Below are 20,030 nucleotides of genomic sequence, written 5' to 3' on the forward strand. Positions count from 1 at the left end.
GCTATTTGTTATTATGTAGAAGGCCCTCAGAGGACACCTGTCTTGCTGACTTTTGTGAGTTTTTCACTTATATCACAGAGTCAGGTTGTTGAAACTATAACAAAAAATGGGAGATGGGATCCCTGGGTGGCGCAGCGGTTTGGCGCCTGCCTTTGGCCCAGGGCGCGGTCCTGGAGACCCGGGATCAAATCCCACGTCGGGCTCCCGGTGCATGGAGCCTGCTTCTCCCTCTGCCTGTGTCTCTGCCTCTCTCTCTCTCTCTGTGACTTTCATAAACAAATAAAAATTAAAAAAAAATGGGAGATGACTTGAAAGAAGAATATGTAGTGGTACTTCTTCTCCATACACATGTTATATAGATCTTGCTCAACTTAGGATGGGGTTATATCCCATTAAACTCTTGATAAGTTAAAAATATCATTCAGTCAAAAATGTATTAAATACTCCTAACCTATAGAATGTCATAGGTTAGCCTGCCCTACCTTAACCCTGTTTAAAGCTCTTACATTAGCCTACGGTTGGACACAATCATCCAACACAAAGCCTATGTTATAATGAAATGTTGAATATCTTATGTGATTTATTGAATAAAAATGAAAGGGAAGAATAGAATGGCTGTATGAGTACAGAATAGTTGTATCGGTTGTTTAATCACAGTCGTGTGGCTTACTAGGATCTGTGACTCACTGTCACTGCCCAGCATCATGAAAGAGTATTGTACCACATAACACTAGCCCAGAAAAAGATCAAAATTCAAAATGTGAAGTGCAGTTCCTACTGAACACATGTCCCTTTTGCATTATCGTAAAGTCAAAAATTGTTAGGTCGAAGCATTGTTAAGTCAGGGACCATCTGTACTGGAGCTATTTTTTTGTAGTAAGAACGCCATTGACATGGACCGGGTTTAATTTGGATCAGTAGACTTTATTAAAGCAACAAATTGTTTATGTGTAGGAGAGTACATTTACGAGTAGTTGGTAAATCAAAATTGCATTTTTAAAATTAAGCCATATTGATGTGAATAAGTCAAAATTCATATGCTCATTGTTAATTGTTTATGTACTTTAATGCTTTTAGAAAACTCAGTTACATGGAATATATTTTAAATATTCAAGCGTTAAAGCACATAGATCATATATTAGGAAGCATAAAATTCATCACTGACTCTGTGTCTTCATGAAGCTATATATAGGGAAAAAATTGTCAATGGACTCAACTGAATTCATCTGAGGATCATTTGTAGCCTACTACAAATTTTGGCCTATGTATTTGAATGAAATGTAGTAAATTAAGTTAGTCTTATTCTAGTTTATTTTAGACGTAAATGTATGATGTAAAAGAACTGGAAGTAAAATCATAAACATGACTCTGAAAGGCTAAAAAGATAATTTCATAATCTCAGCCTTTGCAAGAACTTATTGACTCATCTGAGAATGTTTTACATTCACTAGTGAATTCAAGAGAATTCCGGAGACTGAGAAGCTTAGGACCAACTGAACTAGAATAAAAGAAACATTAGGTGTTTCAGCAGTGTATTGAGTTGGTGGACAAAAGGAATGGGTTCTTTCGAATTATTATGCTACTAGAGGATCCATAGTTTTGGGTTGTGTTGCTTTGCTTTCATCAAGCCATGATGTGGAGCCAATGAGCTTCAACAAGTTGAGTCAAAGATCCTTTGGCATCTTGCTTTCTTCCCTCACTTGCTGTGTATGCAAGCACCTCTCCAAAGGAGTAAACTGCTTCCCCTCACCTTTTTCATCTATGCCAAGGCTTCCTGACTTTTTTGTTTAATCTTTAATTTTAAAATAGAGAGGCTTATATTTTTGTAAATTGTACCAAAATAGATATACATAATTCTCTTTGCTATATCCTTAGGTTTGTACTTGCGATTAATAGGGCCAAGCCTAACACCAAGCCATATGTAAGAATATGCTTATTAAATTACCCAATAATAATAAAATTATAACAGAATTTTATTTGGTCAAGAAAATGATCACATTTTCTTGAATGTCAGATGTATAAAAGTAAGATATTGGGAGAAGTTAATAAAATGATGAATGTGCTTGCCTGATGATTATGATACACATTAACATTTCTTCAATTCTCATTAGCTAAATATAATGTAACTCTAAAAATGTCTATTATGACATTAATTTGTTAAAAATTTATTATGTAGATTATCTTGCATAAGAATACTTTGCTTGGATGTTCTTTCTCATTTTTAAACTTTTTAATGTGTTTAAAATATACTGTCTGATTTGATCACTTTTTTAGAAATAGTGAAATTCCTTGACAGTATTAGGTTGTTTAATTATTTGGTTATTTTTTTAAAAGATTATTTGATTCTTATTATTTTACATAAGTGAATAGCATGATTACACAGGAAGGTAGTCTTTTCTTATTAGTATATTTTCTTAGAATTGGTTGCTAATTAGAAATGCTCCTAATTTTGTCTTATAGCTATGAAACTATTCATACCATTAGTGTTCCTCAGCAGTTCTTTGTTATAATTGAAAATTTCTTATTGCATTTGAATATTCATATTACTGGATACTTTTTTATTGCTGTGCAAGCAAACAACTGTAGTAGTGATAGATTTTAATGCGTTACTCAGTTTCTGAAACATGAGAAAAGAGGAGGTAAACATTTAGCAAATAGATTGTATTCAACATTTAAAAATAAATAATAGAAAAAAATAAATAGAAAAATAATAAATAAAACTAATAAAAATAAAATTCTATATATTTATTTTATAAAGTAAAAAATAAAATTCTATTTCTAATAAATAGAAAATAAATAAATAAATAAATAATACTTTCTTAATCTTATAAACAAGACCTATTCCAAAGGAATATTTTTTAAAATTAGTCTCATGAGAGACCAAATGTATACATTCAGGCATTTTTTAAAAATTCTAAAAACAGAAAATGTTTTGCTTTCATTTTGTGACCACAGTGCAATCAAGTATAAATTAAAAATAATAAAAGACCACTTAAAATCTTAAGAACATGTTATAAAATAACTATTCTGGCCACAAGAAATTAAAGTTACAACTATAATTCTGATAATAAAGTATCATAAAGCAAAAACTCTGAGGTGAAGCAAAAGCAGTATGCAGGAGTAAATCTCATGTCCTGCATGCTGTCATTATATGAGAAGGGTTGGAAGAAGAAAAGGAAAAATAATTAAGTAGCAATTCTCTCTCTCCCCTCAGTCCCCACCCGAGAATAATTATTTTATTCATATTTATTCATCTCTAGATCTTTGAAATGTATCAATTTTTAAAACATAGATTATGTATTAAATGTTTAGTGAATGAATGAAATTAAAAAAGAAATTTGACTCAGAAAAGCAATAGTGCAAAGCCACTCTATTCTGTATTTGTATAAATACTGTATAAAAGGATGACACAATACAGCTCCAAAGAAAGGTCCCTTAAGAAAAGCAAAGCTATAGAACAGTAAGCTTTTTTTTTTTTTTTTTTTTTTTTTTTTTAACAGTAAGCTTTTGACTGCAGGTGGCTGAACTTATTAAACTAGCCGATGTACTTAACTTATATGGGAGAAAATTAAGATCTGAGAGTTTTCTGAGTGACGGACTACCTCAAGCTTAATAATGTCTGTTAACTATTTTAACAGGCCTACAAATGTTGCAGTAGGGAGTTTGGACAAGGCATTGCAGGGATAGGTACTCTTTGCTCAATGATATCTTGGGGTACAGCAGAGACTCGAATGGTTGTGGGGGAGTTGACAAAGCTGGAGGCTTCCAGGTCTAGTGCTTGGAGTACAATAACTCAAAGGTTGGACTCACCTGAGACGACAACCAGACATCCCAAGCATGAACAATACATGGAGGGGCTTCCTCCAAGCATGATGGCCTCAGGGTCGTTGTACTTCCTGTATGACGGCATGCGGCTCCAGTAGAAAATGTGCCCCGCTAACGAGGCAAAAGCTCAATGGTCTTTAATGACCTTACCTCAGAAGTTACACACAATTATTTCACCAGTTAAAGCAGTCAGAAACCTCCCTAGATTCAGGAGAGGAGATAAAGACCCCAATGATACTCTGTGGGATGAGGGCCAAATAATTTGTGACCTTTTTTTAAACCTTTATAACAAAATAAAAGAGAACAGAAAACATGTTGTTCTAAGCAATGGTACCTGCAGTCCTATGTGGAGATGTGCAAGCGAAAGCCAACACCCAGAATCTCTGCTATTTTTTTTGCAATTTGGCCTTGGGAAAATCATATATATTCTCTGGCTATGTTTTTTTAATGGTAAAATAAGTGCTTTGGGGCTAAAAAAAAAAATTAAGTCTTCTAATTGGTGAGGAAATAAATGAAATTAGTAAGATTTTCAATTTCCTTATATATAATTCATTTCAGAAATACTGCTTAGAATCTCAGGTGATGCAAGGTTGCTTACATTATCCAACTACTGCTTATTATCAAATAAGCGACTACCAAAAACCAAATGGTCGTGCATGTAGTTTTTTCATTGTGCACGTTTAGTGTACTTCTAAGAAATAGCTAATATTTTTAAATGTATCATTTCTTAGCATTACAGGAGTAGCCTAAATTATTTGATTTAGGGATGCCCGGGTGCCTCAGCAGTTGACTGTCTGCCTTTGGCTCAGGGCATGACCTGGGGATCCCAGGATCGAGTCCTGCATCGGACTCCTTGCAGGGAGCCTGCTTCTCCCTCTGCCCGTGTCTCTGCCTGTGTGTGTGTGTGTATGTGTGTGTGTGTCTCATGAATAAGTAAATAAAATGTCTTTAAAAAATGATTTGATTTAGGAGATAAAGGTCCATATTTTTATGTCTCGGCAGCTAGAGCATGGATTGACTCAAGGAGACGGGTTTCATCTCCCTCATTGGCGGGGAGAGGGCTTGAAGTTGCTGGTAAATGGATCCGAAAGCTTCTGAAGTTCTGCTGTTGCCATTTACAAAGTATACGAACTACTCCCCGTTTAATTGAAAATATTTTATATTAGTTTAATAGCTGGAGATAGCCTTCTGTTTTAACTGATAACACAAGTTTTATGCTTTTCCACATACCAAGAAATAAATGGTAGCTCAATGAGAAAAACTGATGAAGAGCTTGAAAATTAATGAAACATAAAAGCTTTTGACTCTGACCTTGAGATGCAGTTTGGTATTTATGATGTTAAATTACTTGCCTTCTTTTAAATGGAGAAACAGCTGGCCTGCGTGGGAGGGATGTTCGGTTATGATTGAGGAGGAAAAGAAACAACAGAAATTTTAAAATCTTCAGAAATAGTATATAAAATGAAGTACATACTACAAAATTCAATGTGATATGTTAAAGTTCACAGAATGCATAGATGTTGCCCTCCCACCAAGAAGTATACAATTGGGTTGATGTAAGAAAATAAGTCTCCAAAGCTGCATAAATATTGCACCCCCATGAGAGTGTGAGAAAGTGTTTCATGTTGTGATTGATAAGACTGCTTTTATGGCCGTCTTTGAACTCTTAGCAGGAACTTTGGAGTGTCCTGAGGGTCTGTCTGCCTTTATATGGCAGGAACTCTGTTTTCTTAAAAAATAGTAAAGAACACTGTATTCCCTTTGTTACAAAAGGATACCTATAGTTTATGGGAATTGACGAACTTAGTAGAAAAATTGCAAACTTTCTCATGTAGCTTATGAGAAATGCTCACCTTCATTTTGAAATTTTGGTCATTGTTTTTCCTTGACTATAGTTTTCTGTCTTTTCTTTTTCTTTTCTTTTTTTTTTTTTGACTTTTTTGTTTTGTTGGTTTTTAGTAAGGGAGGCCATAGTCTGACGTACTTTTAGTAAATGTCTGAAATTTGTAGAATTTGGGGACAGTATTTTATTCTAATGATTTATCTACTGAAAAAAAGTGAAGGGGAAGAAAATCCAAAATGCCATGTGATACATTTACTTGAGTGCAGTAATTTCTGCATATTAGAGGGTTTCCCCACTGAAGCAAGAAGGCTTGAACATCTAATGGAAATCATATACTGATAGGCACCAGATTTTTATTGTCACTTAAGTCAGGGGATCTTAGAACTAAAGGTATTGAATAATGAAAATGTGAATATATGTAGTCTCCAAAATGTGTTAATAAATAGTAAGTCATATACATCTCAAAATAACACAGTAAAATAAGCAGGAAAATTGTTGAGATTTGCACAGTAGAGACGATGATTTTTAAAGCTCACCGAGATAAATATTTGCTCAAAGTCATACTCCATGAGATTCTCATGAAGCGAGACATCATGTCAGCTCTCTTTACTTCCCATACCTTATACTTTGGTTTTGGCTTCATTCTTAAGAGACGAATACTTTTGAAATTACACATCTGGTTTGTGTAAGGCTGGCTAGCACTCAGGTCTGATCTCCTTTTCACTGTGTTTTCTCAATACCACTCATCCAGAAACCCCAATAAATACATTTTTAATCATTCTTTATAAAACACACTTTCTGATTGGTTACCAGATACATCTTGCATGTGCTTAAATCACAAATATTTTACTTCATTCATATATTCCAGATAGCAATGCTGATTCTATTAGTCATTCCATCTGGTACAATTAATTAAAGAATGAATAATATCAGAATAGTAACTAATCATGTATTTTGGGTTAAATCTTATTTTCTCTATTTTTACATTTATCTTTTAATAGAATATATATACACATGTAACTGCATACACATATATCATTTTCCCCTCATTCTACACAAATGGTTGTATGCCACACATATTATAAAAACACACTAGAGTTGTTTTACTTACTATAATCAAGATAATTCCATATTAATGAATAAAGATTTTCTTCCTGTGTGTGTCTGTGTGTATGTGGTGTGTTTATTTGGTTGGTTGTCTTGCTGAATGGATGCACCCAAGTTTGTTCAGCTGTCATAAAAGAGATTAAACATTGACTCTGGTGCTAGACTTTGAGGTTCAAATCCTGGTTTCACCACCTGCCAACCTTTCAACCTTAAGCAAAGTATGGAAACAGCCAGCATTTCAGTTTTCTCATCTTTAGAATGAATGTAATGATAGGAATGTACCCTGTTACCTAATGCTGTTTGAGGGTTAAAAGAGTTAATGTATATAAAACCACTTTGCAGAGTGGCATTTCCATCATTACCCTTATTAATCTATTAGCAATCACTATTGATGGACATTAGTCTATTTTCTTTTTTTTAAGATTTTATTTATTTATTAATGAGAGACAGAGAGAGAGAGAGAGGAAGAGACACAGGAGAGGGAGAAGCAGGCTCTATGCAGGGAGCCTGACGTGGGACTCGATCCTGGGACCCGGGGTCACAACCTGAGCTGAAGGCAGGCGCTCCACCGCTGAGCCACCTAGGGATCCCTGACATTAGTCTATTTTCGATATTTTTTTTACAAGCATTGTTGCAGTGAATAATGTTGCATCTAGCTATATCCTTTATGTGAAAGTATAGCTGTTGAATTAACTAGAACCAAAATTGTTATGTCAAAGTGTATATGCATTTGTAATTTAAATAAGCATTGCCCGATTGACCCCATAGATCCTGTACGTATTACCGCAAAGGCATGAAAGTGCTTGTTTCCCTAACCCCCTCACTAATAGACGATGCTATCAAACTTTTAGATCTTTACTAGTCAATGAGGAAAATACAGTATTTTAGAAAAGTTTACTTTGTTTTTTTCTTATTATTAATGAAGATAGGATATTTCATGTTTCAGCAACCATAGTTTTTTTTTTTCTACACGAGTGCTTAGACTTGAATTAGCAAACCTACTTTGAATTTACTGAATTCTCAAAATAGGAGGGAAAATGAAATAATGTTTCAAAAAAAAAATAATGTTTCAAGAAATTCTGTATGCCTGGTATAGAACAGAGTAGCTTTACATAGTTCCTCTCATGAATTCCTTATAAAAACCCTTCAAGATGGTATTTTCATTCTCTTTTAGACATAACACAAAGTAAACTTCAGAATTAAATTTGCCCAAAGTCACACAGTAACTATATGGACTCAGATTCTCTAATAGGTCAGTTTTATTCTGAAATACATGATCTTTGCATTATAGACACCTTGCATATTGAAAGTGAGTGTGTGCATGTGTGTGTGTGTTTGAGAGACAGAGAATCTTGAGGGGGAGTATTTTACAAAGTAAACATAAATCAGGGATGCATCTCAGTATAGCTAAAGTCACAGTGTGACTGTGTACAACTTAACCTCTTAAAACCTCAATTTCCTCATGTCTACAATATAATAATGTAATCACAAACCCACCCTATAAAATTTTTAGAGATTGAATAAAATGATGCAAAAAATGCTATTTAAATTCTAAAGTTCCATATAAATATTAACTTGATTATGTATGACTCAGTAATTGTGTCCCCTTAAATTTTAAGATGTACCATATTTTATGTTATCTATGTCTTGCTAAAAAAAAAAATTGCAGTTGTATTTATCTTCAAGCTTAAAAAGTTCAGATCATACTAATGTGTTGCAGTGGTATACGGTGGTAATCAGAGAATCTTGCTCTAAATAGTTACAAAATTTTGGAGATTATTCTCCATAATGGCAACAAAAAAAATGGTAGCAGCTAACTTTATTAAACTTTGATAAAGGGATCCCTGGGTGGCGCAGCGGTTTGGCGCCTGCCTTTGGCCCAGGGCGCGATCCTGGAGACCCAGGATCGAGTCCCACATCGGGCTCCCAGTGCATGGAGCCTGCTTCTCCCTCTGCCTATGTCTCTGCCTCTCTCTCTCTCTCTCTCTCTCTCTGTGACTATCATAAATAAATAAATAAAAATTTAAAAAAATATTAATAAAAAAAACTTTGATAAAGTGTCGAGCCCTATTCTAGATTGTTCAACTGAGTTCTCACCACAACCTTATGAGGTATTTACTGTTGCGTCCTTTTAATTTTACACACAGCGGTAGAGCTGACTATTCCCTGCTCCCCAAGAAGACTAGCTCTAACACCTGTACTCTTTCCCCACTAGGCCATTCCCAATCTCTGATACTGTCGATACAAGTAGTGTTCTCTTAATGAAATGTGTTGTCCTGTCCTTTAAATGCTTTATCTCTAAAACCACAGAACAAGGAGCAGGTGTATGTGAAGCTGATTACCATCCTGGTGGTAGTCTATAATAGAAATTGAAAAGGGTTACTCTGATATATAATTAACCAACTACTAGTAAATTGGCTGCAAAATTTATCATGGTAGACTTGCAAATTTCCCAGTGATATCAGATCTAGTCCAACCTTTTAGCAGATGTAGGCATTCCTTCTCCATCTTCCGAGACAGATGGACCTCTATTCGTTTATCTACAAGGATATGAACACCCTACAGAGCTCATTCCATTTTCAACAGTTCTGGATATTAGAAGTTAATTTTTAAGTAGGATCAAAAAATATCCCTCCCCCATTTCCTTGTATAGAGTCCATTTTTATGTGACAGAGCCAGTGTCCTTTTGATTATACATGATAGGCCTTTAGATATTTAAAAAAAACAATCGTGTTTTCCCTATGTCTTCTGTTTTTAAGGTTAAATGTCCCCATTACCTTTCTAAACCTTTTGTTCTGCTTTTAGAGCCATCAGCATCCTGGTCACACCTCTTTGGCTGACCTCTAATTTGTCAACTTACTCCCTTAAATGGTGGCATCAAGAATGTGCTCGGATTCGTTATGTTGGCAGTTGACTCATTGCTTCCTGTAATCTGTATGCTGGGTGTCTTTTTAATACAGAGAGTACATTGTTTGCCAATATATCAGAATATATTGAAAATGTATTTGTAACTTATAAAATATGTATTAGTGGGGGCTGGAATTTACACTATTATCCTAGCATATAGAATCAGGTGAAAAGTAATAACGTATAGTTAGTTGCTTTATATGTGTAAATGTCTAAATGACTTAAATATTTATTTTCCTTTCAACTGCAGATCAAACTTCCCAAATGCTAAGGGGCCTTATTTAAAATAAGAGCACTTAGAGTTTGCCAGTCGGCAGCACAGTAAGTTCCTGTGGTAAACTCAAATCACCAAAAAACTCAAATAGACATATTTCCTTTGGTCTGTTTTTAGGACTGACAAAGACAAGAGTAGAGAAGTCAGTAAAGGCCTATTCTAATAACTGCAAGCGATCTCATGGGGGTAGTACAAATTTGTCCTGGTTTTTTATGCCTTCTCCGTCTATAATACATTGAAATGATATATGGTGTTGAATTTGATTAAAATTCAGCAGATATTTATGCAATATCTGCTTTCTCTAAGATGCTTATGCAGAGTACCACAGGGAAACATTAAAACATGAATAAGATCTGAATCCTCCCAATACTGTGATCTCTTCCAGAAGCTCTGAGGTTTCAAAGTGCATTGAGAATCATGAAATAAATATCATTATGATGAGTTTTTTAGTGTGAAGTGTGTATATATTTTAATTCTGAGAATTGTACTTATTAAAACACTATGATTTACAACATTTTTGAATATATACTATCCAGTACCAAGTGAGGACTTTTATGTGTATTTTCTCATTTCATCCTCAGAACAAACTCTGAGGTAGGTGTAATTCAGCTCATTTCAGTGAAAATTAATGGAGACTCTGAAAGCATAAATAACTTTCCCAGGGGCCATACAACATTTAGAGGCAGAACCAGAACCCAAACCAGGTCTGAAAAATCTCCAGGAATGAGCTTGATCTTTTGTGTGATTTATATCCGATTTCCATGTTAACAGACACATTAGAAAGTAACACAAATCTTTATCTGTTCATTCTAGAAGAAGACACTTGAATATATTTTATTAGCCTGTTGATTCTCCTCTGGGGTATGAGTTAGTTTCCATTGCATCTTTGGGAATCTTTTCTTCTAAAATTCATAACCAGCTTCTGCTGGAATAAAGAATCACCTGCCGAGTTCATGAATAAGGGAAAAGAGAAAAAGGAAGAGTGGTAGGTCAATTTCGAATCAGATCAAAATAGTATTCCAGGACCAGTATTTTAGCATCTGCCTTTGTGGGAAATAAGTTGACTATTATTTCAAAACATCCTCTACTTAAACAGTGTAACCTGGAATTAATTGAGCTCATTTAAGCATACAGCCCTTCCAGCCATAGTCAGTGTTGCTGAAGGTATAAACATTGAGAATTGCCTATGGGAATGATAAGAATTCTGTTTGTCTATTACACTTTTGTTCCTGCTTTTGCAATAAGAGGGGAAAGACTATACAGTAGCCATATATCTAGAATAGAGAATATCCTCAGGGCACCTGGATGGCTCCACTGTTGAGCATCTGCCTTCGGCTCAGGTCGTGACCCCGGGGCCCTGGGATCGAGTCCCACATTGGGTTCCTGCGGGGAGGCTGCTTCTCCCTCTGCCTGTGTCTCTGCCTCTCTCTCTGTCTCTCTCTCTCTCTCTGTGTCTCTCATGAATAAAAAAAAAAAAAAAAAGAATATCCTTGTATATCCTTATAGGACAAAATGCTTAAGGACTAAGAGAAAATTTAGCTAAAATTTGTATTCAAATAGAAAATAGCATTATTGATATCTCCTTACAATGTCCTCATAAATTTTTTCACAATAATTTATGCATGAATAAATGTATGAAAATATATATATTCATTTGTCATTTATGTGAAAATAGTCTGTTTCTCTTTAACTTAATAGAACTTGGATTAAAATGTATGTTGTTATTTTAATCAACATCCATGTTGTATATCATGAGCATGCAGTTTTCTATTTTCTTGGCAGAGAACTTAAAAAAAAAATTAAGCCCTAGTCAATAAGAAAGTTATGGATATATAAAACCATAATTTACAGTTTATTTGATTAGATCAGTATTTAATTATGTATTACATGTATTTTTTTGTACTGAATATTTACACATAAATTAATCCCACCCATAGCTAGAGAACTAATGAAACATTCCATCTAAACATAAGTAAGTAAACAGAAGACAAGCAGCTGTTGCAAAAATCCTGTTTTTGAGTCTGGGCCTGATAACCAAAAACAGTTTGGAGAATTTGGCTGCTACCATTTACTTACATCTGTTGAGACAGTATTATTTCAACTCAGTACTTGGTCACTGCGTGTCACAAATAACAAGTAGTTCTCTCATTTGGAGAACTTAGGGGAAACACTCTTGATTTTATGTATGGGATGCCGTACTTTTAAGTACTTCATCATCTTCTACATGATGTTTAGCAAATCTCTTTATGGAGTTTTTATATTTTTAAGTATCTTCAGATGGATCTAAGTATGTGTAGAAAATACGTGAAATGAGGAAAAATAATATGTTTGTCGTCTTTTAAAAACTGGATCTGTTTAGTTCTGGACCTCTTGTTATATAGGAACCACTAAATTGTCTGGCTTTCAGCTGTAACCAGAAACATTCTTACCTGATCAAACCCTTATCATTCCATTTGCTCTGAATCATAACTGAGTTTAGAGAAAGTATAACTGGACCTTTATGTTAGGTGGGAGACAGAAAGCTTATATTAAAGATAGGTTGGCGTTATTCAAGTGGATAAATCATCAATTTTATAAAGATTCATATGAGAAGCTCATACTGATATCTCAATGAAGCGGTTAGAGGACTGGGCTCCAAGGACACTGGTCAGTTGGTGTGACACTGAGAGAGGATCTCTGATGGATTGCCATAAAACCCTGTTGTTGGTGCAGTCACATTCATAATTTTCATCCCTACTTTGTATATTTAGGAAATTCAGCAGATTCAAAATACAAAAGAATGCAAAATTATCAGATTGGATGTGGCCACATCTAAAAGGAAAAAAAAAGCAATCAGAAAAAGGAGTAGATGGAGCTGGTGGGGGCAGGGAAGGGGGGAAGGAGGAGGGGGAGGAAAAGAGGGGGAGGAGAAAAGAGAGGAGATGGGAAGGAAAAGAGGCAGGAAAAGCAGGCAGATAGGAAGAAAAGAAAGAAGGGAGGAATGGAGGCAGGTGGGGAAATATTCAAGATCTTCCTCTTTGTACCTCCTACACTACATAACATGGTCTCTTGCCTTCTGAGCCAGTTTCCAGAATGTTTCCGTTTGAGGCTCACAACACCTACTCCTTTTTCTGTGCATTAAGTTGATGTTAACTTAAAGGTCTCCTATGTAAATCCTTGTTCTCTTCAACTTCCCCTTATGTCCGTTCTATTCTAATTATCAAACTTTGAAAGAAGAGAAACACGCTCTTATCTCAGTGTTACAAATGTACAGAAAAGCACAACAAAACGTGAAGCTGTTTCCATGTTGAAGGAGGGCTCGGCGGATAGATGCGCCAGTGAGCGCTTTGGTGGGAGGGACACATTTTCAGAGTTTCAGGCTCGGGAGCTTCCAAGTGTAGAAAGATGAACCACTGACCACGTTTGGGGCACTACGTTGAAGGTAGCATATACTATCATCAATCCTGCTCCATATTATGAAGACTTTTCCTCATTTTATTTTAGTGTATCTCCTGAAATCCTTGCCCTGGTGAGCAAAGGTAAGTATTAGGTTTTACACCCCAGGTGGTGGGATAAAAGTGACGATATTCTGATATCAGACAACTGAATATTCTAGTGTCATTTTATGAAAGAATTTCCCCCCAAGTGTGTCGTCCCCTGTAGATCTGCACGCTTCCTTTACCCTTCAGTTCCTAGTTCTTGAGATTGGGGGTGGGGAAGGCTACAACACAGGGAACCTAAGACTACGCACTGGTGTAAGGCTTAGTTTTACGAATTACCTTTAGCCTTTTCCACTCATGAGGGAGACCTTGCCTGCCTCATTAAGTCTTTAATGCAAGGGGCCGCGTGCACGCTACATTATTATGTGTGACATCAGGTTATAGGTTGCATAGTAACTGTGATGCTGCTTGCAAACAAGCTGTTTCTCTCCCCCTGAAGGTAATATTAAACCAGGTACTTGTGGGGAAACAGCTACTTGTGTTGCTCTTTTCTTAATGGGGTGGATTTGGGGATCAGGAGAGTGGAGGAGGGCTTAGAGATGAAGCATGGCCAGGAATGAATGGGTGCTCCCTTTCCTTGCAGTGCCTCTCAATTTGATATCTGAATCTGCCTGAAGAGAATTTTGCTTAATAGATATAAAGTTAAACAAGAAGAAGAAAACCAAACAACTGAACACCTGAGTCTTTGGAGACCCTTATGAAATGAACTATCCTCATTAAATTCATTTTCTCTTTGTATTGAAAATAAATACAACTTTCATCTCTGGTAAATATAGTCTCATCTATCCTGTAAATGTAAGAATCACCTCAGTGTGAACTGGAGTGACACTTACTTCTACCTGTGGAAAACTCTATTTCTCTGGCCAATGGAATTGTGACCGTTTTGCTCTTCAATAGCAGGGGAAGATGAAATGTTCTATTGGCAGTACGTGTGGCGCTCCGCAAAATTAGAGCAATCAGTGTTGTCCCCAAAGTGGATGGATTTGAACGTCTCAAAGATAAAATTAATAAATGAAGTCTATGAAGTCCAAAACCGTGGAACACCAAAGTCACGCACAATACGCGTGGCTTACCAACGGCCTGGGCTGTGTCGTCAGGGTGCCTCCCACAGCATCCAGGGGTGACACAGCTTACACGGCACTTCCTGTCCTTGAGGCCCTTGGCGCTCACGCTGTGCCTGTGCAGATTCTCTGTCGCTGAGAAATCCCCTCTGCATCGCCGTCTTCTGACCAGTGGGACACCAGCCGAACAAAGACAGAAAGGCAGAGTTTGAATAATCAGAGAACTGAGGGAATAAGGATGTCAGCAGGAAAATGGGTTGAAACAAATCAAAGTAGAAGAGTCTATCAAAAGAGGTAGGCCAGAAGTTCCCAAACTACTTCATTTTGTGGTACTAGGTCTTAGGTTCTCTGCATTTTTTTTTTCTTCCACAGGGTCTCCTAGACCAGTTGAAATATGCCACAGGAGTGAGGACTAAACAACCTAAAATATTTACATTTTGCCAACTTAGCAACCATTTAAAAAGATAATGCACATCAGTCCAGGCATGTAATAATTAATAAGTTCTTTTTTTTTTTCATGATCACAGTGGCTTACTAAAGGTGATTTGTGTGCCCGCTGGGTAATACAAAACTTCTTAAATCTAGAAATGGATCGGACACCACTACCTTTAATTCCTGTTTCACATTGAGTTCTGTGCTATCTGTGGTTTTTATCACAGCATTCACTGAAGACTTCCCTTAACAAAGATACGACGTGGCTGAGAGTGCAAAAACGGAGCTCAGTGGTTCGAGAATATCCCTGAAAGGTACACAAAGCTTCCTCATGTTAGAACTATGAGGTACCTCAAGCTCATTGTTTGTGTGGTGTCCAACAGACACCATATGGCTCGAGTCTCCTTTAGACACAGACATACCCCACAGTGCCCATGTGAGTTGACTGCCGGGCCCTGGGCACCCCTGCACAGTTGGTAAAGAGGGCCTAGGTAGACCCTAGAGAGTATTGCCACTGCTTAGAAACTTGAATATTCTAGATTCCCAGGGCCACGAGAGGCCCTTCATTAGGGAGGCACCCGCAGAAGTAATAGTTGATAAAATTCCTCTCTCCCCCTGAAATGACTGAAGTCAGAGAATTGAATTCAAATGCTCCATGAGTACCTAGGAAGTGTGATGTGCAATGAAAATAGAAAGTTAGACAAGCATTTCAATAGAATAAGATTGAGACTAATTTGATATAAATAACGCCGTGAAAACAGTATTATGTTACACCTACAGGTTCTAATTTGAATCATAGAAATAAAGCAGTTGGCTTGACCCAATCATTGAAGTTGGGAAAATAATCAAGTTTGTTTCCTGGGAAGATCCAGGTAACAAGATTAACTGGGTATGTTGAGTGTTTGAGACGTTATTAAGCAATCACTCAGGATGGGACTGTTAGAGGCTGAACCGTATCCCTGCCCCCACAATTCATGTGTTGAAGTCCTAACCCCCCAGAATTTTAGGATGTGACTATTTGGAGAAAGGATTTCCAAAAAGGTAATTAATTTGAAGTGAGATAGGGTGGGTCCAATTTAATATGACTGGTGTCCCTGTAAGAAGAAGACATCGGAACACGGGTGAACACAGAAGGAAGACCGTGTGAGGACACAGATGGGGACATCTACAGACCAAGAGGAGAGGCTGTGGAAGAAACCAATTCTGCTGACCCCTTGATCTCAGATTTCTGTTGTTTAAGCTACCCGGTCTGTGGTATTTTGTTATGGCGTCCCAAGCAAACCAATACAGGGACACAGTGCTGGAGAGAGGATACGGATTGAGGAAGCAGGTATAATCATAATTAAATCCACCAGAGAGGACTCGAGGGTCAATAAGAAAGGGCCACCAAAGGGGAATAAGAGTCTTGGAGGCATCCATGCACTGAGCACAGCATGGGAAGGAAGAGGGCGGCAGTGGTGTGGCCATGGTAGAGGAGGGGGTCGCAGGAGTTTTGTGCGACAGACGACAAAGGAGCCAAGAACCGTAGGAACAGTCCCGTGCCACATGCAGCTAGGAATAACAACCGACCCAATGTGCATGAGTGGTTGCGAGGTACAGCTGCCAACGAGACGCATCGAGAGGATGCTTTCAATGGGGCCCTGGAGGCACAAGACAGGGAGAAGATGGCCAAGGGTGGATGGTAGGACTGAAGAGACCCTGCGTCGCACCCTGTGTCTCAGTTGACAGTGAAACTAGTCCGGAGCCACAGATAATTGCTACAGGAGACAGTGAGGCCGGCCCATGATTGGCAGCCCTGTGCACACGGGATTGACGGAGACGTTGAAGATCAGGGTGCTGAAGGCGTGATGGGAGAGGGGGGCACATGCGGAGGAAAAGCAGGTGACTGTTGCTGCAGGACTATGGAGCAGTGGGGCGATGAGAAGAGGCAGAGACTTCCTCACCCACAACTGCGGAAAAGGACAGTCTGTGCTCTGGATATTCCCAAAGGCCTTTCCCCAAAAACAATGTCCCAAGGGGATGCTGTCTTATAGCCGACTCCCCACGCAGACATCCCTGGGACGGTGTGCCTTGCTGGGAAGACACCCTGTAAGCTGCGGGACGGAATCGTAAGCAATCCTTTCTCAAAATGACTTAAATTTTTTTTTAATTTTTATTTATTTATGATAGTCACAGAGAGAGAGAGAGAGGCAGAGACATAGGCAGAGGGAAAAGCAGGCTCCATGCACCGGGAGCCTGATGTGGGATTCGATCCCGGGTCTCCAGGATCGCGCCCTGGGCCAAAGGCAGGCGCCAAACCGCTGCGCCACCCAGGGATCCCTCAAAATGACTTAAATAACTACTTGACTAAGCTGCAATATAGAAATGGCCCTAAATATACCTTCAGAGCGACTGAAAAAGGTCTATGATTCTAATATTATGGAAATGGATATTTGTGACGTAGGAAGAAAAAAAAACAAAGCTGGTGACATCATTATACGCCTTTGTAAAATTGGTCTGTTTCCATATAACTTAGGTGGAAGGAAAATGAGTTCATTCATGAACACAGATGATTCAAAAACGGGTTCTGATACTGAAGTACAGGTATCAAAGATGGACGGGGGCGTTGGGGGAAAACTGCAGTACGACATGTGAGTGAAAAGGCAAGTTTTCATTTGTGTTACTATCGTTACCATAAGCGCTCAGAAGAAGAAGCTGAATTAATTCCACTCCTTAGTTCATGTTTTGTGTTATGCTTGACCTGCAGAAGGGCCTCTCTTCCTCCGATTTGTTTCTTGTTTATTTTTCCTGCTTCCATCCTCATTCCTCTCATATCGTTTTACAGCTTATATGACTTTATTATGAGTAGGTATGGCAACAACACAAACAAATGAAATGTTGTAACAAATGAAGCGTTTTTCTGTTTCAAGCAAAGTCTAAAAAGCTTGGATATTTGGGGGTACCTGGGTGTCTCGGTTGAGTGTCTGACTCTTGATTTTGGCTTAGATCATCATCTCCGGGTCCGGGTATCAAGTCCCCAAGTGGGCCTGAGAGCCTGTCCCTCGTCCTCTGCTCCTCCCCATGGACACATGCCAGCAGGCTCTCTCTGTGTCTCCTCAAATAAGTAAATAGATCTTTAAAAAAAAAAAAAAAAAAAAAAAAAAAAAACCTAGATACTCAAGTCATATTCCCTTTGGCTCTTATTAGCAAAATAGACTTTACCTTTAATTCTGAGTTCCTCACATTTGTGTGATTTTTAAATTAAGAAATTATGAATTAAAATTGACCTTTTCCCCTTTTATTTAGGGAAACATATTCCCTAAATAAATAAATAAATAAATAAAGCATGCAGTCCAAATTTTATATGATCAAAATGTATTTGGAAGCTCAAAAGCTTCACAGCATTATACATCTGTATCCTAGTGTTTTTCCCAAGCTCCATCCCTACATCCTACTGAATATTTTTATTAATGTGGAAAATTCTAAATAGTTGAGTCTTTTTTGAAATATATATAAAGCATGTTTTTTGTTTTTGTTTTTTTTTAACTGCTGCCTGTCTAGACTCCTCTCATTGAGAAAATGGTCTGGCTGTTTTTGAACGGGTACGTGAGGTAATATTTAGGATGCTTATCTTAATAGAACCGAAAACCTTTTACACAGATTCACCCTTCATTACTTACAATAATGCCAAGTGCTATCGTCCAGGCAGATATTTATTATTTTATATATGAAAAGACATTAGAGTAGGGCTATTTCTCAGTGGAACAGGGGAATAGAAGTTTCCTGAATTCTAGTTCCTCATAGAGCTCCACGTAATGAGCTCTTAGAAGACATTGCAGAGCTGCAATTTGAAAGCCTTGTCTAATCAGCCAGAGCAAGCTCCGTGCATCCCCACGGAACAGCTCTGGGGAAAGCGGTGCCTCCTCCTCCTACATCCCCTGCAGGCCCCCAATCGCTCTGTGCTCGGGGTCTGCAGCAGGAGGCCACAGAGAGCCCAGGGCCGCAAAGCTAGGGCTCTGTCTGTCAGCCCGGAGCAAACGGCGGAATACAGATCATCAGCTTTGTTTTAGGAATGTCTTTATTTACAGCGCTGGAGTGGAATTTTTTAAAAAGGCCGGCAGTATTTGCATTGCATCTGTCACTCAAGCTCCGATGTTGATTCCTGTCCTATAAATGATCTTGCTTGCTTCTCTGTTTTTTTTTTCTTCCATTCTACAAGGTTACTGTCAATGTCAGAAGATGTAAACCTCAAGCATCCATTATACAGGGCTTGACGTGCATCTTGGAAGAAAAGAAGTTTATTTAATGAAAAGGGATAATGACATTCATTCCAACTAAGCATATTTGATTGCACAGGGAAAAGTGTATCTTCTTTGGGAGTTTTGATTGAATTGTATCATAATATAAAATTTGCCGCCATTCTTTTCTTTTGCTCTGACCAACAACCTTTCCCAGCTTAGCTTGCAGTCTATGTAAAGTCACTGTCAGGTAGAGTGATGTCTTAGTTGCAAGTGTCCAGACCAACAGAAAGTAAGTGACCCTCAGGGATGGGAAGAAATCTCCCAGTTTTGACAAAGATCCTTCTCTGCTTGGGAATTGTAAAGCTCAAGCTATAGATGAGGAAAATGACAGGAGGGGCCATGTTTGGTTTCACAGAACTTAACCTATCTCAGCAAGGCTGCAATACTGGGGAAAATAATACCTGAATTTATATTTATGTCAGGCTGGCAGTTGATGGGGAAGGTTCGTATAAAGGTTACTGCTGAAGAAATGTCTATCATTCTCCCCCTGCACTCCTGTGATTTCTGCTTCTTCCAAATCCTACCCTCTAGAACAATAAAATGATTTTAAAATAGTAAGTAAAATCTGATTTAATAGCCCATCTTCCTGTCTTGTAATGATTACATATCTCCTCTCTTGTAGCTTGCAGCAGCCGGAGGACAGTTGACGTTTACCATATCGTATGACTTCGAGGCAGAGGGAGAAGATGCCGAAAGTGTACTCCAGGTTACGGTTATCTTAGAGGTAGAGTATGGAGCAGATCCGTGTTGTGCAGCTCTTTCACGCTCGGAGGCTACACCTTACCTCATGGGCTTGACGTTAACTAACATATGACTGGGGGG

General features: G+C 37.8%; 1 protein-coding gene across 3 annotated transcripts in view; it reads left to right on the forward strand.

The window, feature by feature from the left end:
• The window catches only part of LAMA2 (laminin subunit alpha 2), a 583,497-nt gene that overhangs the window by 300,730 nt on the left and 262,737 nt on the right, over positions 1 to 20,030 (forward strand). For all 3 annotated transcript variants that reach the window (XM_049115400.1, XM_049115407.1, XM_049115415.1), the window contains exon 13: positions 19,831 to 19,932. In XM_049115400.1, the coding sequence (XP_048971357.1) occupies positions 19,831 to 19,932 (102 nt within the window). The remainder of the gene's footprint in view (positions 1 to 19,830; positions 19,933 to 20,030) is intronic.

Source organism: Canis lupus, chromosome 1 (assembly GCF_003254725.2).
Source record: "Canis lupus dingo isolate Sandy chromosome 1, ASM325472v2, whole genome shotgun sequence".
In the NCBI taxonomy this organism is placed as follows: domain Eukaryota; kingdom Metazoa; phylum Chordata; class Mammalia; order Carnivora; family Canidae; genus Canis; species Canis lupus.